We start from the raw sequence: 26680 nt of genomic DNA on the forward strand, positions 1-26680 counted from the left end.
TACACTTATCTCACACTCTTTATAGCCTTGGAGTGTAAGTGTTTAAAAAAATCTGCATACATAATAATCATCCAAAAAATGTAGTTATGTAATGGCTAACATATTACATGATCAGCCAGTGAACAGAAAATAATGTTACTAGACAAAGAAGTTACATGAGAATTTAATATCAAGTAAGTTATGCAGGAATGTGGAAATGAAGCAAAAATATCTCATTTTTGCTGCAAGTAATTTATAGAACAAAATATGAGGATGAATTTTTTTTATTGTAGATAGAGTTGCCTTGAAAAGTTTTAAAGATAAAAGATTTGAAAATTCACATTAAATATTCTATCTTTCTTTCTAAAATTATAAAAAGAGTTTTCTTTCCATTGTGTGAGCTTTATTATCGTGATGCTTATGACTGTTTTGAATGCACTGAAAATAATGTTTCATTATGCTGCTGTTGGTAGGATTCTGATTATGTGCATATCTAACAGACTTGTGATGTTACAATTTTTGTTGAATTTTCAGGGCTTTGCACAGTATTCTGTGCTTTTTTATGGTTATTACAATAACCAGAGGACAATTGGGTGGCTCAAGTTCAGGATGCCTCTTTCCTATTTCCTTGTTGGTGTTGGAACTATTGGCTACAGCTTTATGATTGTCATTCGAACGTAAGTTCACACTGGCTCTGTAATGAAGTACATTTATAAAAACAAGTAATATCAATGTTCATCACTAAGACTTTCTTTCTGGAAATACACTTTGGAATGTAGCAATCTTAAGAGCAGGACAAATGCAGTATCAGTGGAGAAAAAATGCAAGGAAAGGCTGACTTCTGTTAAAGTCATATAAGATTCCTTGGGCCTATACTTATTTTTGCAGCAGCTGTCTTTCAGTGTTGTGGAAGTGGCAAAAATCCTTAGTGAAGTACCAGTACTTCCCTCCTGCAACTTCAAAGTGTAAAATGAGTGCATAAAGTGAGGAATAGAACTGTCAGACCATCTTTTCGTAATGCTCTGCATCTAGCATAATGTCAGTTAACGTTCAGGAAATTCAACTGTTCTTCTTTCAGTGATAACTTATGTGAATTAAATTCTTTTAAGAAGAAAGAAGGCAAGCCAGAAAGAAACATATGGCAAATAATTCTCTATGTCAATTCATAGTCAGCAGTAAATGACTCTCCGCAAGTCTATAGTGGTTAAGTCACATTTGCACAGCGGTATCAAAGAATATTATTGATCATAGTAAAGATTTAATGTCCTGCCATGAACAAAATTATCTCCAGCAGTGCTTTCTCCAGGAAAACTAACTATGCTTAATAAACTGTTATAAACATAATGCTAAATCAGTAGGAAACATATGTGTAAGTGACACTGGGCCTAAGCAGTACAATTGGTGAGACATGGCACTCAAATTCTGGACTTGAATTTGGCCAGAATTAGATGAATATTCATTCACTACTATTTTATAGCCAAACTCAATATTAGAATACATGGTGATGATTCTAACAGTTTCAGAAGAGGTACACTGCTAGTAAATATAGTGTTTAATACTCTTGATTCAAGTGCAATGACCACCTACCACAACAACTGCCATCAGCTAGAAATGCAGCTATAGATGTTTCTTATGGTGGAATAATTGGAGCACTGAAGGTCAAGATTCAAGGACACTTGTGAATTTAGAGAAGATCACAGTTAATCTATTCCAGTGTTTTGTGATGTGGCCAGTTTTTTTCACTTTCATAAGCACTAGATTAAATCATGTTCAGTTTTTCAAATATTATGTGGTTTCCTGCACAGGGCAAAAGCAAAAGCATTCCAGAAGAAAAAAAAAAAAGCATCAATTACACCTATGTATTTTGGAGAAAGAAAAACTACTTCAATAAAAAAGTCATTAATTTAGGCGGAAAATGTCTTTTAAAATATTTATTTGATCACACATTCATGAAGATTAGAGAAGTCTTAGTTTCAGAGAGTAATATTTGACAGTTACCTAGACAAATAAAGACTAAAACTAAAAATAAAACTTATTCTAGCAGAGAATCTCTGAGAATAAAACAGAGGGAAACCATACTATACGCAGTAGCCTCTTTCCGTCCTGGCCATGTGACATTACTGCTGGTCTGTAACTTGATGATCTTAAGAGCAGTTCTTAAAGTCTTCCGATTATTGCAGTTTTTCCAGAAAGCAGTGCAACGGGGGTGCTGTCCTGTTGATTGACGTCTGAGAAAGAGAATGCGTGCATGCATGAAAGAGGTAGTGAGGAGTCTAAGTGGGATTATTATGTTTATGGGAAATACAAAGAATTACAGCTTCACTCTACAGCTATTCCTATGGAAACAAAATGGAAACGTTTCTTGTCTCAATAAAATGACATCCTGAGCACTGGATTGTTCACTATTTTGTTAGGAGCTATTTAGAAGTAATTACCTTAGTCTAAAACTACCTTAGTCTAAAAGCAGCAGCAGGGCAGATCCTACGAAGACCGTTTCATAATATGCCCTTCTGTAAATAAGCAGTAACAACAACAACAAACTGGCATTAGATTATGCCAGCTCAGAAACAGTTGCTGTGTCCCTTACTTATAATTCAATTCCTCTGTTTGAAAGTATGCATTTCACTGGATGGTTAGAAATGTGGTGTATACTGTGTATTGATATTAATAAAATATATCTACCACATTAGTCAGCTTCAAAAAAGGGTTGTATTTCCCTGACCAAAAAATCAATGCAGTGTTCAAGGTTAAATGATTTATATGCTACCAACATACTCCCTCCTTCTGTTTAGGGGGTCGAATTAAGTAATGAAGCATATAGAAGCAAGACCACTATTATTACACGAATGACAACACTTTGAAAGAGTAAATTTAGTAGTCAAGATGAAGTCAAATCAATAAAGAAAGAATTTGATGTTTGTGGATACTGTTACAAATATCATTTAAAAATACATACATATGTGATGAGAGGCAAGACTGAGAGCTTTGTTAGTGATTTTGTTCTGGCTGGTTATTTTAGAATTCTTTTCTTCCCCTTCATGAAGACTCTAATCAAATCTACTGCAACTTCCTCTTTGAGAGATCTACCTAATATTGTGTTTGAGTTTTTTATTCAGCAGAATTCCTCTGAGATGTTCATGAGATACATTCATTCTTTCTCATGAAAATGAATATTATGAATATTATTATTATCTGATAAATTCTCTAAAAATATTAAAATCTCCATTGTTTTCCACTGTTTCAAGTAGATTTTTTTCTAGATTTAATATAACATGACTGTTTGCAATAATAATATATACATTTTTCAGAATAAAGTTAGAACTTTAGGAAGAATTTAAAAAACATACATAGAAAAACTAGTTCTAATAGGGCCTTTCTGCATCTTTTTGATTTTTGTAGGATGGCAAGGAATGCAAATGAGGAAGGTGGTGGGGATGATACTAGCTTTAATTTCAGCTGGAAAATGTTCACAAGCTGGGACTACCTGATCGGCAATCCTGAGACAGCAGATAATAAGTTTGCTTCTATCACTACCAGCTTTAAGGTAAAACAAAGACCACTAAAGAGATGTAATCTGATTTATCTTTCACATTGTTGTGAATCAGATGGAACTAATGTCAAGTATTAACTGTGCCTGGGGCCTAGATGCTTAAACCAAAGTGGATAGATCTATGAGTCTCTGGCTCTGGGTCTTTATGCATTTACATCCTATTTTTTCCATTCTCTGTGATTGCAGAACTAATTTTAGCAAAATTATTCCATTGTAAAAATAATCCTTTCCTTATCCTTGTTTCTGATGTTTTACAGTTTCTATCATGCTTATGCCTGAAAAACTTTTTTTTTTGTTGAAAAGCTTATTATCCAGGGCGGGATGTGAGACGCACTGCTGCAAAACCAGTGGAGGGGAAGTATTCTGCCTGTTGAATGTTAAATATAGTGTTTCTATATAGGGAAATGCCAGTGCAGTATGTAAAGGATAATTCAGCTTTCAAATAATGTTTGGAGAATACCCTGGCAACATGTTAGCAGGTAATGAATAGGACACTAGCCTTGCAGTCACACTGATGTTATACAGCAGTAGGAGCTGGAGGGCCAAGCATTAGCTATACTATCATACACAACACTATTCCTTTCTGCAGTAGTGATATAACCAATATTGTTTCTCCATACTGCCCACCTTCCCAGCTCTAGGCATAAAACGTAACTGCATTCAAGGTAAGTGGAAAGAAGAGGTCCTTGGAAAATAAATGTTGACAAAATATTAAGCACTGAATGTCTGTGAAATTTCCATGCCTGCCAGTGACAGTCAGCTACTGAATGACATTTGGAGAAGAACATAAATCAGTTGAGGTGGAGACTTATTTTTGAGAAATACAGTCATGAACATATACTGTAATCTTTGCCAACAAACAGGGAAAGAAAGTGTGAAACCTTAGCTTGGCTGATATTCTGGGAGTTTTGCTTAAGCACTGCTGCAGTCCCCTATCCTTTATGTAACAAACACAAGTGGTAAGAAAAGTGAAACCATGATTAAAAAAAAAATGTAATTAATTATTATAATTCATGAATCCAGCTTCCCTTCTGGACAACTGATCTTTATACCAAACTGAGAAGCTGTAACCAAACTTCCTTTTCATGAAGACATTTCAGAGAGAAAAGTCTTTCTACTGGCAAAAGCAGGCAGCTGGAGATTTCATTTACAGTGGAGTCATGGCCAAGCATAAAGACTAGGGCAACATTTTATATTACAGTCTGAATCTGTGTAATATTTGTTTGGGTTTTTTTCTGCCTTTCTACACATAAACCGTCTTTTCATTCCTCCTCCATTGCTGGCTCTCAAAAGAAAATTTTTTGCTGTTTTTTCACAAATGTGCATTTTTTAAAGTGTGACAGTTCCTTTTCTGGCAGCTAATCACACGCGTATTGCTGGTGACTCAATCTCATGGTACCTCACAAGCTGACGGTGCTGATTTCTTATTGACACATGAATGAAGGTGTAATGAGAATTAGCAGGGATACAGTAAATGGAAGCAAAGTGTGCTCTGGAGATCCCAAATCCCAGGGTTCACAAAGGTCCAAAACGGATTTTCTGGGATAATATGAGTTTATCTGAAAACATGATGCGCAGGTGTGCATTTGCTTTGTCACACCTTATTTAACTGAATTCTAACTGGATAAGCAATATAGAGTCTTGACCATTAAAGTACTGATAATATGCTTTTGTTTCTAATAAGCACAGGAAGCTATCGTGGAGGAACAGGAGAGCCGAAAAGAGGAAAATATTCACTTGACTCGGTTCCTAAGGGTTCTTGCTAACTTCTTAGCCCTGTGCACACTTGCTGGGAGTGGCTACCTCATATTTTTTGTTGTGAGAAGATCCCAAAAATTTGCCCTGGAAGGTCTGGAGAACTACGGGTGGTGGGAAAGAAACGAAGTTCGTACTACCACATTTATAAAATAGATGTGGCTTGAAACTGTTCCTCTACTCTGCATGTTGCCTTTTTCTTTTTTCCTGAGAACTGAAGTATTTTGAGTGTGGTTAAATGTATAACAGAAGAACTCTTCTAGTCTCTCTGCTTCCTGATTCATTAAAAGGAATATTCTTTGGTTTGTTCTTTTGAATGTTGCTTTGTATTCAGTTTTCCTTTAAAGCCTTAACCTTTCTTGTTGGGGGGGCTCTTAAAACTGTTTTTCTAGCCACACTATGGTCTCACAAGATCTCTTCAAGAAGCCTGCTCTTCTGTTGCTTTTCTTTGAGAATGGTCCAAGGAAGATGACTTGTGTGTGGCAATGTCCAAAGTTAGTTGGGGCTTCAAAGGTACAGTTCTGCAGCGTAACAAGAGGGTGAAACATGCCTTCCAGCTCCACCTGCCTATTAATATGAAATATTAATATATGAAATAGAAACATAAAAATCCAGTAATTAGCTCTTGAACATTAAAAACCATAACAAAAACAACAAAAGAAATACAGCAAACTGTTTACGTATTTTAATTAAGAAGACCAATTCAGCATATGAAAAAGAGTGTGAATATACACATTTAAAAGTGAGTGAATTTATTTGTTTGCATATTGCTTTTCTGTTGTTATATTATTTATGAGAACAAAGACCAATCTTAGCTCTCTTGACAACAGGAAGGTAAGAACATATTAAAACTTATCATTGTTCTACAAAAATGGATTCCAGGATGTTTAAGAGATGTTAGTTTCAGAGCAACTGGAAGATGTTTAAGTATTTAAGGTTTTTTATGGCTAAATCAATTCCTTTTTACTCAATCAGTTTAATATGAGTCATCTATATCAAGAATCTTTGTGTTTTCCACAAAGGTTTGTGATTTAACTTGAGATAATGTTTTCAGTTACTTGGTTGTTTATAGTCCCTCAAAGAAAAAGTTTTTGTAAGGAAGCGATATTTGAAATTGAAATTTAAAAATGAATTTTTAAACTTCTTCAATTTTCATTTTTGGCTGACACAGTCAATTAGATTTTGTATTATTTCACCAAAAGATTCAAGAGCTTTTGCAATAAATTTTATCGGTTGCTTCAGAATGTTAGATCCTTGGAATGCCTCCCTTGTCAGTAAAACATACAGTGTATGTTGAATTTCATACTTTATATGAAAACTTATTTTTCTCAGTTTACTTTCAGTGAACTTGTTCAATTTCCATACATTTATGATGATGAATTAATCTTGTTAGAGGCTTCAAAGAAATATATGCAGAAAGCATCAGGACTAATGTGAGTTTGCTTATGCAGTGAGGGCATTGAGAATTAACTCGGGGCGAGATCTCAGACAAATTTAATTCCACACTATTTTCAGATAAATGTTTCATATGGATAATAATTTTTGCTAAATTCTCTGTTAGAATTTTGTCTCAATCATAGACAGTAGCTAAAAATCTAATATTTGATTGTTTCTGAAATTGAAGTGAAATATAAAATTAAAAAAAAAAAACCTCCATATATCCATCTACAGTAGATCGTAAATAAGTTTTCACTTCGTTCTTTGCGAAAGCATCTTGTGACTCCCAGTGTGCATTTTGCTCTTCACTCATTTGAATTAAATGCCAAATGAAAAGTAGCACTGGAAATACACCTGCCACTACAATCAATAATAATCAAAGTTCTTGCCTCTAACATTTCACTGTAAACATTTCTTTCTTTTCTTCTCCCACCTCTCTAGGTAAACATGGTCATGTCACTTTTAGGAATGTTCTGTCCAACCTTATTTGATGTAATCAGTTCTCTGGAAAACTACCATCCTCGAATAGCTCTAAGATGGCAGCTTGGACGCATATTTGCTCTTTTTCTTGGCAATCTCTACACTTTCATTATTGCCCTAATGGATGAAATCAATCTCAAGGCAAGCTGTTTAGTTCTCTTCACTATTTTTAATATGTACCAGATCAAGGATGTCTGTTTCCAACCATACCACAGACATGTCAGGGAAAGATGGGGTAGTCTTGGATTAGAAAGGATCAAAAGTTGGTAGTATAAGCTCATAATCTTTTCTTTTTTCCTGATTAATTAATTTATTTAGTTGGAAGAAGAGAAGATAGTCAAGTATAACATGACAATATGGGAAGCCAGTCTGTACAATGGCACTATTCCAGAAAATTCAACTGCTCCTCCAATACAGGTGGACCCTGCAGATGTTCCCAGAGGACCTTGCTGGGAAACAATGGTAGGCCAGGTAATGTAACTTATTTGAGTTCATGTTCGAAAATGAAATGTAGTCTGTTACAAGAAATCATATCAAACTTCTGTTTATTCCTGCTGACAAGTGAAATTAAGATGCAAAAACATCAGGAAATGAAGACGTAAGACTTAATTTTTTTATGAGCTGCAAAGCTCAGAAACAGCTACTTCAATTTATTTGAATCACTTCTGGTAGGGAGGTCCCTCTGCATAGTTAACAGCATTGAAAATTTTTTTTTTTTCCTCTTCACCATTTTGTTCATTCATCTTTGTCTTCATCCCATTTGCCTTGCAAAGCCTGCAACTATGAAAAGTTGGATCAGTCACAACAATTAATTAATGTAGTGATTCTGATTAAAATTTTGATCAAACAGTATCAGTTTCTAAATACAACAGACATATATTTTAACAGACAGATCAATATCTCAGCAAGGAAATATGTGAGATCAGCTCTTGTCAGCAGTGTATATTTGGGAAGGTATTTTTATCTTTAACCAAATAATGTTGTGTAAAAAAAAGAACAGCAGTTTAGTAAATCATAATTATTCATAATTATTTATATCCATATAATATGATATTTACAAAGAATTGCCCAACATCTTCCTTTTCTCTGACTGATCATACCTCTTATTTTTCTCCTGTCCATGAGACTGAATTCACCACTGAATCACAACTTCTGCTATCGCTCCCTCAGTGTGGCAGTCTCCCCACTTGGTTATCTATGCTCCCAACTGACAGCAGGGAGCAGAGGGGCAAGAAAAAAACAAACACTATACTCATTTTCATTGATGCCGAATAATTACATAATGACACCCAGATCTTATCACTGTGCTAATTTTAGTACAGGAATGAGGATTTTGGGATTTTCTTTTTTTTTTTTTTTTAATCTCTCCAGAGATTACTGCTGCTCTTCTATAGCAGCAGTATTGGCTGGAAACCTTTTGCAGACTAATTGTACCCTGGAAACCTGGAAGTGTCATTTGTTATTAGCATAAGAAGAAGCAGAGGACATCTGTAACAGATGTAGGACAGTCTTTCTCCTGGATTTCTCAGTCGTGGAATCAGGAGAAAAGAGTCTTTGCCAAATTCTAGCAGAGTAAGCACATTTAGGGATCTGGTCCAGTATTTTATTATTATTGTAAGTATTACTGTTTAAATATATTCTTAAAAGAAAATATTCCTTCAACAGGAATTTGTACGGCTGACAGTCTCTGACACGATGACTACGTATATCACAATTCTAATTGGTGATTTCTTGAGAGCTGTCTTTGTTAGATTTTTCAATTACTGCTGGTGCTGGGACTTGGAATATGGATTTGTAAGTATCTGATTTGCTATTTTAACTGTCTTTGTCAGATCATCTCTCACATGCATACATACTATATGTGTGTGCTTGATTTGTTGCTTGTATTCAGTGTACTCAGTACTTGTAGCTGGAAAGTGTTCAGGAATTAAAGAGAGACTGGTAAATAGGGTGAGTGAAGACATGTGGAAATGTCACTGAAATCCATGAATGACACTTGCTAACATGAAGAACAGGTTAGAAAGCCCACATTACTTCTTTGCAGCAGTGGGTGTATGGGGGATCACTGCTCCTAGCATGCACACCCAGGTGCTAAAGCACACAGATTTTATACATTTTAACATGTCAATATTCACACTACTTCGGTGAAGTACCCTCCAATTCCTAGAATTGCTATGTGTATATAAATTCTATGCATGTGTTTTGTTAATATGGAGTTCTCGCAAGGCTCTTTGATGGTCATGAGGTTCCACAGGGAGGTGTTATCCAGGCAAAAGGTCATGTGTTGTGTAAGCCAGGTCCTATATTTGGTCAATAAATTATTTACAAAAAACTTGACTGTTGGCTAAGATTGTCATTAGCAAAATGTTGTTTTGGTGCCTATATTATCAACCCTAGCAGAGTAGAGTCAGCATACTTCCGCAAGGCTTGTGGAATGTTGAGACTCTGCTTTTAGGCTCCAGATGTCCTACTTATTTAGGAAAAACACCCCTCCCTAGGCAGAATGTCAGTTTGATGAAGATTTTGAATTAATTGCTAAAGGCCCTGAATCAGAAGGCCAGGTATCAGAAATTATTAAAACTTTGTAAAAACAGAATAAAGGAATCAAATGAATGGTTTAGAGAGAACAGACTAAGTAATTATTTGATAACCATATTTATGCATCTATACAGGAGACAAAAATTGACATGATGTTTTCTTCAGCAAATAAAGTGATAATGAGTCCTAATAGCTAGGTCTTGAAGTGTAAATTAGTGTAAAGCAAAGATATTCATATTAAAGAGGAAGGCAGATGAATGATCAGAGATATCTATCAATATTTGAAATTAATTATTCTACAGTGCAATTGCTAAATTCAAAATATGAAACATACTTCTATCGTTTGAAAAGGAATTGAATCTTAGCAGCCTCATGCATTTTTTTGGGGAGGAGACCACCAAATCCTGACTAGCCCCTCCAGTGGATAATTTATGGATTATTGCTTTAAAATTTAGCCAGTACCCAGAGCTCTAATTTTCCATAAGCATCTTCTTCTAAGCAAAGAGCTAAAAATGATCATCAATAAAATTCTGCAAGCAGTATTAAAGTCTGCCATTGGCCTTTAGTCATCCTCATTTTTCTCATTATTCACTGATAATATACAATGAGCATCTTTACAACACAATGCAAGTATTACGTTGCTGTTGGAAGTGACAGTTTTAATCTAGTTCAATCATCTTAAAAACTTTTGTCCAAGTCTAATGAAAGCATTTGTGTTATTTCTTTCAGCCATCATATTCAGAGTTTGATATAAGTGGGAATGTGCTTGGACTGATATTTAACCAAGGCATGATCTGGTAAGCATTGCAGAGTGTGTTATGTCTCTAATGTGCCCCAGTGCATCAGCACTCTCCGCAGTACTGCAGGACTTAGCAGCATCTGTGAAATGCTAATCTTTTCTCATTGCTTTAGTTTGATGCTAGTGTAATGCAATATTCCAGTAGAGTGAAATCAGTGGGACTATTTCATAAATAATATTAATTACAATTTTTTTTCACAGTTGATGGCACTCATATTTTCTACTGTTGTGGTTAACACTTTGGAAAACATAATGGAAATCATTCTCTAGCTGAAAGAATCTTGGGGCTGGATGAGGTAGTTGATTCCTCATTATTCTCTCTGACAGCACTTCTATAAAAACATACAATTTTTATGCTTACACACAAACTATGTGTGCTTGCAAATTGCAGTGCGCCAGTATTCATGATGCTGCACAGAATCTGTGACTTGTGTATTTCTGATGTCATTTTGATACAGCATATTTCTTTCCATTTACTGCTTCTTGCAGGCTGATGAATTGAATACATCAAAACAGCAAAAAATTTGACCTAACAGTAATGAACATACACTGCCAAAACCATGTTTACCATTAATATGAACATTTCTATTTTGTCCTGGCTTCACAAATTCCATTGCACACACTTATGCTCATCTGAAATATAATAAAAAGAGCCTCAGGTGCAGTTATGACTGCCATGTAACTAGACAGGATGAGAGATGTAAGTGTGCATTAATTTTGTAGATGAGATAGACCATGAAAAGCTCCTTTATTCTCTTTCTCTGTGTATTCAAAAAATGATTGAGATTCAAATCATTTGCAAGTCTTCTGTATATTAATAAGCTATTGGCAAGATTTTGTCTGCCTATTATAAGTGTTATACCTAACACCTGTAAAAATATTCATACATTTCTGAGAATCCTAGCTTGTTGAAATTGAAGAGTATATTGCAACTGATTTCCATGTAGGTAAGCAGTAGGGCCATGAGGTGCTCTCTGTCTTCAATCATAGCTGAAAAGCCTTTATCTTTTCTTTTCACTGAATATACATGAAAAGAAGAGGGAAACGTTAATATCATGCATTCAGACATGATATCTCTGTGCTCTGGAGGCCTTTCCAACCATATAGATCTATTTCCTATTTTATAAATAGAAAAAAGAGATGTATCCAGAGTGAAAGAAACTGAGCTCTGGTCTCTTGAACAGTGGTCAAAGAAAAAGTAGATTCCTGGTCTATTGCATTCTGTATCTCTTGGCCAGACCTTTGGAAATAACAACTCTTCAGTCAGCATGGTCCCGACTGTTTCAGTAACAACTGTGCAACAGTATATCACAGAATCATAGAATGGCTTCTGTTAGAAGGGGCCTCAAGGATCAAGTACCAACGCCCCTGCCACAGGCAGGGTTGCCAACCACTAGATCAAGTACTAGATCAGATTGACCAGGGTCCCATCCAACCTGGCCTTAAACACCTCCAAGGATGGGGCATCCACAACCTCTCTGGGCAGCCTGTTCCAGAACCTCACCACTCTCTCAGTAAAAAAACTCCCCTGACATCTCATCTAAATCTCCCTTCCTTTACATAAAAACCATTACCTTTTGTCCTATCACTGTCTATCCCTTTAAAAAGTTGATTTCCCTCAAGTTTATAAACTCTGTTTAAATACTGGAATGCTGCAGTGAGGTCTCCCTGCAGCCTTCTCTTTTTCAGGCTTAACAAGGCCAGTTCCTTCAGCTTATCTTCATAGGAGAGGTGCTCGAGTCCTTGGGTCATCTTTGTGGCCTTCCTTTGGACCTTCTCCAAAAGCTCCACATCTCTTCTGTACTGGGGGCTCCAGATGGGGCCTCACAAGGACAGAATAGAAGGGAACAATCACCTCCCTGTCCCTGCTGCCACCCCTATTCTGATACCAGAATGCCATTGGCCTTCCAGGCTGCAAGTGCACACTGCTGGCTCATATTAAGTTTTTCAACAACCAGGACTCCTTCTCTGCAGGGCTACTCTCAAGAAGTTCTTCTCCCAGTCTGTATATGTGTCTGACATTATCTTGACCCAAGTGCAAACCTTGCATTTTGCTTTGTTGAAGCTCACTAGGTTCACAAAGGCCCACCTTTTGAGTTTAGCACAGTTTGTAAGGATGGCATCCCTTCCTTCTGCTGTATCAACTGCATTGCTCAGGAAATTTGCTGAGGGTACACTCGACCCCATCATCTATGTCGCTGATAAAGATGTTAAAAAGCACTGGACTCAATACAGACCCCTGGGGGACGCTGCTCATTACTGGTCTCCACCTGGACATAGAGCCACTGATCACAACCCTCTGGCTGTGACCTTCCAGCTAATTCCTTATTCACCAAATAGTCCATCCTTCAAATTCATATCTCATAATCAATAAACAGTTCATTGGAATGAGGCAGAAAATAACCATGGTAACAGAAGTAAAATAAATTTCAATGTAGCAAAAATCCCTTCCTAAAATGGTTCTAGTATATTAAGAAATATAATAAAGAATAAACTAGATTATTATGGTAATACTTGGCTTTTGTGCTATCACTACTTTTCTGAAAGAGTGGTCAGGTGCTGGAATGGGCTGCCCAAGGAAGTGGTTGAGTCACTGTCCCTGGAGGTGTTCAAGAAACATTTAAATATAGCGTTGAGAGACATGGTTTAGTGGGGTTATTGGTGGTAGGTGGATGGTTGGACTAGGTGATCTTGTAGGTCTTTTCCAACCTAGCTAATTCTATGATTCTATGATTCTATCCATGTTTATATAAGACAACAGAGATACTACCTAAACTAACAGTACAAAGTAGGAGTGAGTAACATTTCATTAAGTGATCATCTCATTTGCAGAGAAAGATGACTTTGGAATTTTGAAACAAAAGCTACATATGGAGAATTCCGTCCATATGCCTCCTGTACTTCTTAAAGCAAGGAGAGATAAGACCATTAAAAAAAAAGTGTAAACAACATTTTATTAAATAATGTGCAGTGTATATGAATGCAAAGCACACTGAAGTAGGGAACAGGCAGTATATCTTGGTGGAAGTTCTACCAGAAAATGTTGTGAGGTTGTGGTTTTTTTTCGCTTTTTTTCTAGGATGGGATCTTTTTATGCTCCATGTCTCCCAGCAATCAATGTGTTTCGACTCCATACTTCCATGTACCTGCAATGCTGGGCAGTGATGTGCTGCAATGTTCCCCAGGAGAGAGTCTTCAAAGCTTCCAGATCAAACAACTTCTACATGGCCATGTTGCTTTTCATTCTCTTTCTTTCTACACTGCCTGCTGTGTACACCATTGTCTCCATCCCACCATCTTTTGACTGTGGCCCTTTCAGGTCTTTTGCGTTTTACATCCATCTTTTGCTAATGATATGATGAACTGCCTCATCAGTGAATGATCCAGTAATGAAAATAAGCTTCCTTAATAAGTGTTAGCACCTGATATGCTGAATTTTTATTGTGTGACATTTATCACTGTAATAATTCTAGAAGATGGAATCCTAGCAAACTGGTTGATTATTTAAAAAAGGGTTTTTGTGTGTGTGTGTGTAGAACAGAAAATCTTTTCTTTTAGTTAACTTAAACATTTCTTGTTCTTGCTCTAATTAAGCCAGAAATTATTCTTAAGGAGTAGAATTGTGGCCCATTATGCCACTGTGGTCTTCTGGCTTGAGAGTGATGACTTTCAGTAAATGTCTGTGTATGCCTTGTAATAGGGGCATGTTAGAATGTACACTGGTGTGCTGAAGCTCAAGGGGGTGGGGTACAGCCTTTGACTACTGTGACATCTCTAGCTAACACTGTCTTTCATGCTCCTTTATTATCCCTGGGATCCTGAATATGTTCCTCAAGTTCTCAAGACCTCCGTATTCACTTGCCTTTTCTAAAAACTTAGGCCTGCCTCATGAGTGCAAACATGTGCCTTCCATTCAAGCTAGCTTAGATATACCCACAATTTCAGCTGGAAAGTTCAGGACCATTTTCAGCATTTTTACTTGGCAGTTAGCATGACATATGATTTTAATGAGCAGACAACAACAGTCAATACATGAAATTCAGATTTTGGTTTATTTTGGTATATTTGTCTAGCCGCTTGCATTAGTCACAGTGACCTAAGAGGGATAATAGCGTGACATTCTAAAAGTTTACTGAGGCATAACCTTGCTTAAATTTTACAGAAGTGATGATAACAAAGCAAACGATGCAAAGTAAAGTTTCTTATTGTTGGAGTCACAGCGTGGAGCCTGACAGGATTCATCCAAGTACTGAAGCAGACAGTGGATGCTTTTATCAACAATTTAGCAATGGTCTTGGGAGACTGGAGAGGCACCTGCCAGCTGGGAGCTAAACAGTATTATATACATTAAGTGTATGAGAGAAAACCCAGGAAAATATGGAGCTGGCACTTTAGCCTCAGTACCTGGCAAAGTTATGGAGAAGATTATTCTGGGCATTAGTTACAGGATTTTAAATTTTAAACAATGCTAACATACAGTTTTTCATTCTTTTACTCAGATTTGGTATGATATGTTTAACTTATACATGCATACTACTGCATTAACATTGCCAAAATATTTTTATTTGATATATTGTCACATTTTCTGTTTAATAGTGGGAAAACGAGAATGTTTGAAGTCATATCAGAAACACTGGAGCATGACTTCCCCTCTTGGTTTGGGAAGGTATTTGGTTATGCCTCTAACCCTGGACTCATCCTACCTTTTATATTACTGATGGTGTACGTATAGAGTACTAACTGAAATCTTGCTTAATAATTAATGACAAGTCTGTTTGTTTTCTTTTACTCTGAGTATTGCCTAAATATCTAATTAGAGTACTCATTCCCTGTGATGAAGAATTCTATTTGGTCACAATTAATGTGCTTTTCCACAGAGGATGATCTCTTTTTTGTTCTACAGCTTTCTTATTATTTTTTTGTTTTTACTTTTTACATTTTTTTTTGGTTTTGCTACTATAATGGAGAAACTATCAAAATGCAAAGGCTTATGGGATCTGAAGTGCTGTGACCTTGATCAGTTTGTCCAGTAGGTAGAACTACATCTCATAAATACTTAACAAGTTCAATACAAAGTTATTAGAATGATGGCTGCCATGAAGCATACCTATTTCTCAATAACTTTCAGTGTGTCAGATTTTGAGTGCCAGTGTTTATTCCTTGATAAAAATTTTACCCTTTGTAATGGAATTGAAGGGAGAGAGAGAGTAATGGAGATATACTACAGAGATGTTCCAGTCTCAAGAATTTGTCTAAAATTCTCTGATGTCCAATTTCTTTTTATGGATTTTTAATAGGTCGGTAGCTGATAAAGAATAATGAACCCTGAATAGTCTTTCTCAAGGACTGTATTGAGTCCTTGATAAAGGTATTTTAAAACTACTGTACAACATTTTTTATCATACTGCTGAACTAAAAGCAAATTCTTGGTAGAAATGGACAGGGGTTTAACCCTACACTGTAGAATTGCCAGAATAACAGAGAAGACTACAGAATAGACTAGAAATTGCAGAAGGATTTTACATGAACTAAATGAGATTCTGAGATGAAATTTCACAAAGATTCACTTAATATTTTCTCTCCCATTTATCACTTAGCTAGAAAAGCAAAGAGACTAAACTGTCCTCTGAAATACACAGTTAGTTCCTTCTGAATTATTCTGAGCATGATTCCTATCTTGCTGTGGTCCAAGGCAAAAATAAAAATAAAATAAATGGGGGGCAGGGGAGAATAAAGAATATGTAAAGCAAAATCAGGAAAAGCAGTGAAAACAGGATATGAAGATTAATTTTTTACTGCTTCAATAAGAGATTTCATATCAGAATTCCACTAATTAAGATAGTAAAAAAACAACAATTTCGTAGAGTTATCATGAAAGTAATACAATTCATTAAAAAGTGAAAATTGCACTGTGCAGTGATATTATTTAGTAGAATTGAATTGTGATTTAAAACAAAAATTAAAATTTATGATTTGGGGTATTTTTCTGCCAGTACTTGAGTTTGTCTGTTCTATTAGTTCAAAAGCTTTTCTAAATATGGTCTACTCATTTTTAGAGTACGTCATACAAGTTAATTAAATTTTATTGAATAACTTATTTAACGTTATTCACAGGAACACACTTCATAGTGAGGCATAGCTTTATGCAGAATTTTCCTTAGCTACCATACTTATTTCTGTTTTTCATTTTATTATCATTATTATTTCCCATGAGATAAGTATGCTTTCTTCATACTCCATTGTTCACTGTCAAAATACCTCTACTGATTAGGCATTATAAATGAGGCAAAATACAGTTTTGGCATAGATTTGGCACAACTATAGTTATTGCTGTAGGAATTTTGCAAGAATTTTTGTATTTAAACCATTATCTAACAAGATGTATTCTTTTTCTTTAAATTTAGACTGAGTATTTACTATCTCAATGCTACATCAAAATCCTACAAGGAAGCTAACCTGGAACTTAAAAAGAAACTCCAAAGTGTAAGGAATGGGGAACTGTTATTTCTGTTTTTTACAATTGTTAGAGAATACATTCAGGTTACTGAAGGATGCTCTCTCCATCTCTCCATCATTAGCAAGCAGAAGAAAACAAAAGAAGAAATAAACAAAAGGCACAAAAATCAAATGAACAAGAGGAAAATCCATTTGAGACAGAGCCACCACAGGCAAAGCAAAAAGGAGGCAAGCAAGATCAATCTTCTGCAAGTCAAGGTAAACACATATTTGAATTTCTCAAGATTAGGAATACTTGTACACTGCATCATAAGCTTCTTCCCTATTCTAACTACTTCCTGTGCCACAATATCTTTAAAAAGTAAGACAAGTGTTAGCCAGTCCATTTTTTTTTTCTTTGGCTCATTTAAGAAATACCATAACATCATTCCACATCAGGTAAAACCTTTTATTAAAGTAATAAAACTAACAGAGCATATGTGTCACAGCCTGTCCTGAATGGCAGTGATTCCACCTATCTAATAATAAATCTGTTGGGATAAAATATTGCATCCTCCTGCTGTGTTTCTTTTATACAGGACAGCTAAGGACAATGTATAGCCTTCACGCCAGGGTTCAGTGTCAGAAATGGTAGTAAGAAGGCAGTGTGGTAGTAGTCCTTATCAGAAACCCTAGAGTGGTCAGGCATTTTCAGTTGGTCCTTAAGGATTTCAAAGAGTGTTTCCTCCCCCATTAATGCTAGACCTTCCCATCATACATGACATACAACCAATGTATTCTCAAGCCTAGCAGAAAAATGAAGATTAGAGATGACCATGTGTGGAAGAGCTGCATGGAAAGCAGGTCTGCAGCCTGAAAACCTGCCTGCTTAATTTTGGAACCAGTGACCTTTATCAGCATTTACAGATGATATCCTCTTGATAATGCATCTAACTGCTTGGAAAATACCTCTGCTTCCCTTCACTGGGATTTTTCAAAAAGGACTGGAAGGAAAACATAGTCCAAGAATCATGAAATTATGTTGTCCCACATTTCACAGAATCATAAAGTCATAGAATCCTTAGAGTTGGAAGGGACCTTCCTAGTCCAGCTCCCCTGCAATGAACAGGGACATGCACAGCTAAATCAGGTTGCCTGGGGACTGATCCAGCCCCGCCTTGATAGTCTCTAGGGATAAAGCATCAACCAAATCTCTAGGCAGCCTGTTCCAGTGCCTCACCACCCTCACTGTAAAAGACTTTTTCCTTATATCCAACCTAAATCTCCCCTCTTTAAGCTTGAAGCCATTTCCCCTTGTTCTATCACAACAGATCCTGCTAAAGAGTCTGTCCCGTTCTTTCTTACAGCCTCCCTTTAAATACAGAATGGCCGCTATCAGGTCACCTTGGAGCCTTCTCTTCTCCAGGCTGAACAGCCCCAGCTCTCTCAGCCTGTCCTCATAGGAGAGGTGTTCCATGGCTTGGATCATTTTTGTGGCCCTTCTCTGGACATGCTCCAACAGGTCTATGTCTCTGCATACTGCATACATCTGGATGCAGTATTCCAGGTGAGGCCTCACCAGCACAGAGTAGATGGGCAGGATCACTTCCCTCAACCTGCTGGCCACACATCTTTTGATGTTGCCCAGGATGCGGTTGGCTTTCTGGGCTGTGAGGACACATTGCTGGCTTGTACCCAGCTTGCTATCCACCAGTACCCCAGGTCTTTTTTGGCAGGGCTGTGCTCAATGCGTTTCATCTCCCAGCTTGTATTGGTAGTGAGGGTTGCCTTGACCCAGGTGCAAGATCTTGCATTTGGATTTGTTGAATCTCCTGAGGTTCACCTGAGTTCACTGCTCAAGCCTGTCTAGGTCCCTCTGGATGGCATCCCGTCCCTCTGGTGTGTCAACCGCATCCCACAGCTTTGTTGTCATCCACAGACTTGCTGAGGGTGCTCTCGACCCCACTGTCGATGTCATCAATGAAGATATTAAAGAGTATTGGTTCCTGTACTGACCCCTGGGGGGACACCACTCATCAGTGATCTCCATCCAGACATTAAGGCATTGGCCACCACTCTCTGAACTCTATCCTGCAGCCAGTTCTTCATCCATTGAACAGTCCACCTTTCAAATCCATATCTTTCCGACATGGAGAGAAGGATGTTGTAAGCTATCGTGTTGAAGGCCTTACTGAAGTCCAGATAGATGATATTGGTGGCTCTTCCCTTGTCCACTAATGCAGTGACACCATCATAAAAGGCCACTAGGTTGGTCAAACAAGATTTGCCCTTCGTGAAGCCATGCTGGTTCTACAATATCACCTCCTTGTATTCCATGTGCCTTAGCATAGCTTCCAGGAGGATCTGCTTCATGTTCTTTCCCAGCACAGAGGTGAGACTGACAGGTTGGTAGTTCCTGGGGTCATCCTTTTTAAAAGCCTTCCTAAAAATGGCTGCAGTATTGCTTTTCCAGTCACCAGGGACTTCACTGACTGCCACGACTTTTCAAATATCATTGAGAGTGACTTGGTGAATTCCCTCAGCTAATTCCCTCAGTACTCTGGGATGCATCTCTTTAGGACTCATAGACTAGTGGATGTTCACGTTCCTCAGGTGATCACGAACCTGATCTTCGCTCACTGTTGGAGAGATGTTGCATCTCCAATCCCCTCCTACCAAACCAAACATTTGAGGTCTGTGTGGTGAGCAGTTAGAATAGCAGAAGAAGAGCAGAAGTGCAGAAGAAGAGCAGAAGAGTGAGGCAAAAAAAACATTAGCTACCTCAGTCCTCTCCTTGTCCACTGTTGTTACCAGCTTGCCTGTGTCACTCACTAGCAGAGTACGCCCTCCTGGACTTTCCTTTTCTGGTTGAGGTACCTATAGAAGCCTTTCTTGTTTTTCTTGGCATCCCTTGCCAAGTTTAGTTCAAGCTAGGCCTTGGCTTTCCTGACTCCATCCCTATGCAGCCTAGCAGCTTCCTTATATTCTTCCCTCAGTATCTGCCCGTTTCCCCTGTCTGTGCATTTTCTTCTTGCTCTTCAGTTTGACCAGCAGGTCCTGGTTCTGCCATGTCAGTCTCTTGACTTCCTTTCCTGACTTGCTGCACCGGGGGATGGAGAGCTCTTGCATGCTAAGGAAAGCTTCCTTAAAGATCTGTTGGCTCTGCTCTGCACCCTTGCCTGTGAGGATAGTTTCCCAGAGTATTTTGCTGACTAACTCCCTGAAGAGCTGAAAGTTAGCTTTCCTGAAATTTAGCATCCTGATTCTACTCTTTGCCTATCTCATATTCCTCCGGAGCATGAACTCACCCATAGCCTGGTCACTACAGCCCAGGCAGCCTCCAATCCTGATATCACCAATCAGTTCATTTGCATTGGTGAGCAACAGGTCCAGTATTGCTTTCCTCCTGGTGGAGCCTTCAATTCCTTGACTCAGGAAGTTATCCTCAGTGCATTCCAGAAGCCTCTTGGATTGCCTACTGCTCACTATGCTACTTTTCCAACAGATGTCTGGGTGGTTGAAGTCCTCCAGCAGGACGAATGCTTGTTTCTATGTCCTCACCCAATACAGGAGGCAGAGAAGAAAAGATGACCTGTGCATTCAATTCCTTCAACTGTCGTCCCAAGGCCCTGAAGTCCCTTTTGATAGCCATTGACCTACATGTAGGTGCTTCATCTCTCCCTATATGGAAAAGCAGTAAGGAGTTGTGGTCTGACGGCTGTAGCAGGCTAGGTAGTTTCCTGGTAGTTTCCCTCACGCGAGCCACAGGAAGACAGCAGACTTCTCTAGGAAGAGGGTCTGCTTGGCATGTTGGTCGTTCAGCTCCCTGTAGGGAGGAATCACCTACAACTAGTACCCATCTCTTCTTCTTCAGTGATGTAGTCTTGATGTTGGTGGAAGGCTTTTTGTGATTTGGTTTCATTAGTTTGTCCAGACTGAGTGGGCTGTTATCACTCACAGACAGGCCTTCCACATCCAGGGCCTCAGACCTATTGTAGAGAGGCACGTATGGGGGTGGAGCAGGCAAGGAGAGTTTTCATTTGCAGCTTCAAGCGCTGACTTGCCTCCATCCTCTCCTTTCGTTTGTATTCTTGCCTCCAGCCTTGCCAATTTTTTCTTCAACCTGATGTGATACTGGCTGCCTTGGCTTTTGTGTTTTTCCCTTTGAAATAACCTGTCTGTGCATGGGTGAACTGTGTTTTCCTCGCTCCTCTGTTTGTCCCCCATGACAACTTTTAATCTATATATTTGATCCTGTCGCCTTGCCACAAGGCAGAGCAGATTGTCTGCCTGCTCACACCTCACATAGCTGTTGGTGCCTTGGGCCCTATACTTTCCATCATATTCTGGAGTAGGTAGTGTGCTGCAGACTTTCCCTCAGAGAGATTTTCTGTTCTGTATTTTCATTCCTTAACTCACTTCTCCTAACTCATTTCAGATAACGAGAAAGAACAGAGTGGCAATGAAGCGAAGACGACAGGCCAGCCACAGGAAGCAAGTTTGTCTCAGTCACTCCAGCATCCAGGTGCTGCCCCAAATGGCCACTATCCACCACAGGGCAGAGGGGGAAACCTTCCTCCCCCACCCATAGCTGTGACACGGCCTCCGGGGCCACGTGGGTATCTAGCACCAGGGTATCCACCGGGACACCCACGCTTTCCAGGGGTACAGCCAGGAATGCCCAGAGGCCCTCCCCACTACAGATAAGGAAGCTGTCTGTCCTTTTCTGCTTTGTGATAAGATGAAGGACACTCAGGGACACAAGAGTGATCTGGACTCCCAGAAAACTCCTGGAAGTGCAGAACTCTGTTGTATTTATAATAAATCTTCATCTGCATATTCATGTGCATCATGTGGGATGGGACTTTACAGCATAAAAAAAAAGCATCTTTCTGCTTGCTTTTAAAGATATTGCAAAAATGTGTTAGCTGTGTCAAAATGTCTCAAAACTTAAGGTATGTGTTGGAAAATATTGTTAGAAGAATAAAAATTATTTTGTATTTTGTTGGTTATTTTCTTAAAAGCTTGCAAGAGTGTCTGTAGTACCTTTTTCTTTTCCTCAAACATGTTTCCTGAAAACATAACTTCTTAGAAAGTGTATTGGAGTCAGTTATATTTAAAAACTGCAAATGGCTTGACTTCTGCAGGTGAGATATGCTTACCCAAAGAGTTCTGATTTTGCATGATGAAACTGCGATCATTTCCAATTGATTGTCTCTAAAGTCTTTGGGAAATAATTTTAAACATAAAAGAAAAGCAATATTCTGCCCGTTGCTATGAAGAAAGTTTAACCCCTACTGCAGTACCACTTTTAGTTAATACAGCAATACTAATACAGAGTTTTATCATATTTTGAAAGACTAAAAATAAATGAGAAAATAAAGTGTTGAAGAAATATTTCCTATGCAAAATATGAACTTGAGGAATATAGGTAAGACTGTTACTCAATTTTTTTTCCCCATATACTCATCTTTTGTTATTGCACAGAGACATTTATTACTGCATAAGAATATGTGCTATTAATCTGCTCTGTGGATTTATTAGCGTAAATTTGTGTTGACCTCTAGAGAGTATAGGCTGAAACAGATCCTTAGTATGTTAGTGTAGTAGAAACACAGAATAGATGCATGTTTATTTGCAAACTGTTGTTACTTATTCCAGTGAGACAGTTATATTTTTATGTTCTGATTTTATTTCACTGTCCAGACTTTGGGCTTTGATACTTACTTTAATACCCGGAAGATGAATAACAACAATGTAGTCAATAGACCATCTTCTGAAAAATAAATGCAGTTCTACTGGGGTCTTTCAGTATAATATGGGTCTTTTTTTGTACAGTAGAAAAAAGTTATTCATATCTCAGTATATTGCAAGTCTGTGGTATCACAAAAAATAAAAATAAAAAATCCATGTAATCAGATTGCGGAACCTATTGAAAAAGATTTACATAAAACTGTAGAGTCTGCATATCCCCATAAAACACAGTCAGCCAAATGCAAATTCCAGCTCAACCAGTCTATGAATCAGTTACCAGATGCTAGGAGGATGAACTAAAGGGAAGTTCATTTTATACTTTACTCCATTCTTGCACTACTTCTGTAAGCGTCTGCTATCAGCTAGTGATAGGACGTTAGATCAATCAGACCTTTAGCCAGCATCAGCATGGCTGCTCTGTGTGCAAACACAAAGCACTGCTAACTGAATTGAGAGATAAGCGCATTGGAATAAGCACATAAGAAGGTCTTTCCTAGAAGACAAACTAGAATTGCATTGCTACTGACTGAGTGGACAAATGAGTTAAGACTGGATCCCAAGGAATGTCTGCATCTGGGGTACAGTGATTCTTGCAATTCCAATTACACAAAGTGCAGCACAGATCAGTTCATCTTTGGAAGATAGGATTTCTAATCTATGGAGTTCAGATGTTTTCAGAAAGTACAGTAATTCAAACTTTAAAAAATGTGAAATATTCAAATATTAAATCTGAACAGACTTTTAGTCCAGAAATGCATCAGATTGTAAGCTACAAGTAAGCCGTTGTTCTCTAGGGTTTTGCCTCATCCATGGCTTTTGAACAAACTTTTCCAATAAGCAAGGAAATGCTTGTCATGAGATATTAGTTAGAGACTTTTTACATCTGCAATAGACATTTCATATAAGAAAACACTGGATATTCCTTAGAAAAAAGAAGATGCTAGCTGCAGTCAAGGCCATGTATTACATCCTGGTTTATAGAAGAGGTGAAAAAACTAATTTTAAAGATTCTTTGTGACTTGGTGATCTATATGTAGGAGAAAAATAGAACAGAGTTTTTCAAGATTGTTGAAATAAATTAGAATAACAAACTGGTTATGAAGCAGTCTGGTTCCACACAACATAGAGGCCTTAATGAGGATTCCTAGCTCTTTTAGGAGTGAAAAATTTCTGTGGTTATTAAAGGTGTCTGTCACTTAGTCTTTAAGTCTGCAGAATTGTTTTGCATCATGAATGGGAAGGAGAGAATGCACCTGCTGAAATTATTGTTACACCGATATGCTGTATTTTTCAACAACATTTTCATCAACAAAGGTCTTTTCAGAATGCAGCTGTCAATGCAGGGATGAGCATGAAATAGCTAACATGAATAACAATAACAAGGATGGATGTTTCTTATGTCCTGTGATCAGCATCAAGCTGCAGTGACTGTAAATAAAATATTTATTCTTATTCCTTAGTGTACCTAAGTAAAGGCCTTTAATCGCTGTTTTATGAAGCTTTGCTTTCAATACTTCCTTGCTTACTTCTGTTTAACTGACTGACATCTTATTCATAAAATAACATGGATTTAACAGACAAGATCTGATATTATACCTTTCAATGTTGAATATTAAATCCACGTTTAAGAAAACATGCTATTTACTTGTTAAAAGTAACTTGAAAGTGTTTTAAAGTTGCATTTCTTTTCTGTAAATCCTTTCTTCAACCCTTCTACATTTTGAGTCTTTGGTTCAATTACTTTACCTCTACTTTTTTTTAAAGATGAGCGTATTCAGCTTGGAGAAGATAAAGTTTCTGGAGGCTTTGTTTCAGCCTTTCAGTATTTAAAGGGAGCTTATAGACAAGATGAAGACCAACTTTTTACGTGGTCTAATAATGATAGGACAAGGGGGAACAGTTTTAAACTGAAATAGGAGAGACATGTCCCTAAATGGCAATGTTACACAGAAAAATTATGCATCTTTGTTAACAAAACTATAAAAAAGAGATTTTTTATATGACAAAAAGTTTCTGACTTACTGTCTAAATACTGAGTGATAAGACTGTGTCACAGACTACAGATTCTGATGGCAACTTGTATCATACTTGGGTAAAAGGATTCTCAGTTGAGTATGTACTTGTATTTACATTATTAGAAGATACTAGGTTCATGTAGAGTGGTGAAAGATGTTTGGCTTTAACAGTAGTAATTCAGGGAAAAAATAAATATGAGATATAAATATGAGATCTGAACATCTGACTTGTAGTTCAGCGATCTGACTAATTTATCCTGTTCAGCATTAGATTTTTTTTCTTTCCTTTGAGAGATGACATTTCAGCTGCAATGCATAGTCACAGAAAGCTGTGAATCACACCTTGCTGAAATGTTAGCAAAAAAAAAAAAGAAAAAAGAACATTGTACATTGTACATTACACACTTTAGCTGAGGCTTTTTTTTTATTGTTGTTGTTGTTCGTGGTTGTTGGAAGATATTTCAAGTCTTTGTGTGGATAATATCACAATTACGCACATTAAAAAAAATATTGGCTATTAATTTGGAAGTTGCACAGGCAAGAAGAATTTCCAGACCTTGTGGTTAATTTTTGCTCTTAAGGTCTTTATTATCATGTGTGCATTTCTATCATGCAGTAACTAATGATATTTGCAATAAATTTTGTTTATCAACTACCTTTTGACTTTTTTGTCTGTCCCTTGCCAGCTCTCCATGGCAGCACGCAGAGCTTTCAGTACTTCGGTATTCAAAATCATTGTGAATAACCACAGCATTTTCTCCCTCTCTTGCTTGGAATTAGATTAGAAAAAATAATCCAATGTGTAATCTCTAGTCAGTAATTGCTATAAGCCATTATCTCAAATCACTTGAACAGGAATCAAAATATTTATACTTGCGAAATTTAAATTACTAAATCTTAGACCAAACAGTTTGCAGTCAATGTAAACTCTCTTCACACTACAGCTGTTAATTAATTTTTTTTGTTTTTCTCACTACAAAACTGTACCTGTGCTCATTAGAAGGGATCATCTCTGCAAACATAAAGCTATTTTTATGCTATGTGCTAACCAGAAGAGGGTCAGACAAAACACCACAACCACATTTTAAATCTCAAATAAGGAATAAGTCTCTGTTTTTAGACTAGATAAAACCTTTTTTTAAGATAAACCTTAACTAGATAAACCCTTTAAAAAAAAAAGTGAAAGTAAAAAGAAAATGTAATAAGAGAAAACGTAATAAGTTTAAGGAAACACCTGTAAAATCCTTTCAGAAGTTCTCAAGGCATGGTGACTAAATCTTCAACAAAACAGCAAAACCCACTGTTAGGATGCTATCAAGCTAATATCTGTCTTATAAAATGTAACACTTCAGTGCTAACACTGTTTGAATACGAAGCAGTTTTGTTATAATCAGCAAGGGATTCTTTTCTTACCGAATACCAAAAGTAAATACAGTATTTCAAAACCTTTATTTTTCCTTCTCTCTTTTTTTTTGCCAAATGGATGAAACAAATATTTTTTCAGTGTTCCCTTTTTGTGAAAAACATTCATTTCTAGTTTCTTTAAAAAACAAATCACTAAACAAGTGTTCCACAAACACTGAATTCAGAAACATTCAGTAAAAGACGTGTTTAGAAAATCTGCATGCCACATTTGTTTAAAGGAGTCATATTTAAAACATTCAGGAAAAAAATTGAAATACCTTGTAAGTCTTGTTTTTGCTTGTAGACAACTTGTACAGAAAGACTATACAACCTCTGAAAGGAGGCTGTGTAATTTGTCAAAATGAGCCTCAGTTCGGTCTAGTACAGCAAAGGGGACTGACAGTTTTGTCTGGTCTGCTGCTGCTCTCATGTGCTGGATTAATGTCATTTGGATGGATATCCTCAGATCATAAACTGTGCTCTCAATAATTTTGTTCTTCTAAGTGCTTCTTAGCACTTAATAGTTATTGTCCC

General features: G+C 37.2%; 1 protein-coding gene across 6 annotated transcripts in view; it reads left to right on the forward strand.

Annotated features, from left to right (window-relative positions):
* The window catches only part of TMC1 (transmembrane channel like 1), a 127889-nt gene extending 105916 nt beyond the window's left edge, over positions 1-21973 (forward strand). For 5 of the 6 annotated variants that reach the window (XM_021379894.1, XM_021379891.1, XM_021379892.1 and 2 more), the window contains 12 exons: positions 514-656; positions 3379-3523; positions 5219-5413; positions 7163-7342; positions 7520-7672; positions 8867-8995; positions 10469-10536; positions 13618-13857; positions 15135-15260; positions 16943-17021; positions 17117-17252; positions 21412-21973. In XM_021379894.1, the coding sequence (XP_021235569.1) occupies positions 514-656; positions 3379-3523; positions 5219-5413; positions 7163-7342; positions 7520-7672; positions 8867-8995; positions 10469-10536; positions 13618-13857; positions 15135-15260; positions 16943-17021; positions 17117-17252; positions 21412-21680 (1863 nt within the window). In that variant the 3' untranslated portion in view covers positions 21681-21973. The remainder of the gene's footprint in view (positions 1-513; positions 657-3378; positions 3524-5218; positions 5414-7162; positions 7343-7519; positions 7673-8866; positions 8996-10468; positions 10537-13617; positions 13858-15134; positions 15261-16942; positions 17022-17116; positions 17253-21411) is intronic. The other variant, XM_021379895.1, reaches the window with a different exon arrangement.

This window comes from Numida meleagris, chromosome Z (assembly GCF_002078875.1).
Source record: "Numida meleagris isolate 19003 breed g44 Domestic line chromosome Z, NumMel1.0, whole genome shotgun sequence".
In the NCBI taxonomy this organism is placed as follows: Eukaryota; Metazoa; Chordata; class Aves; order Galliformes; family Numididae; genus Numida; species Numida meleagris.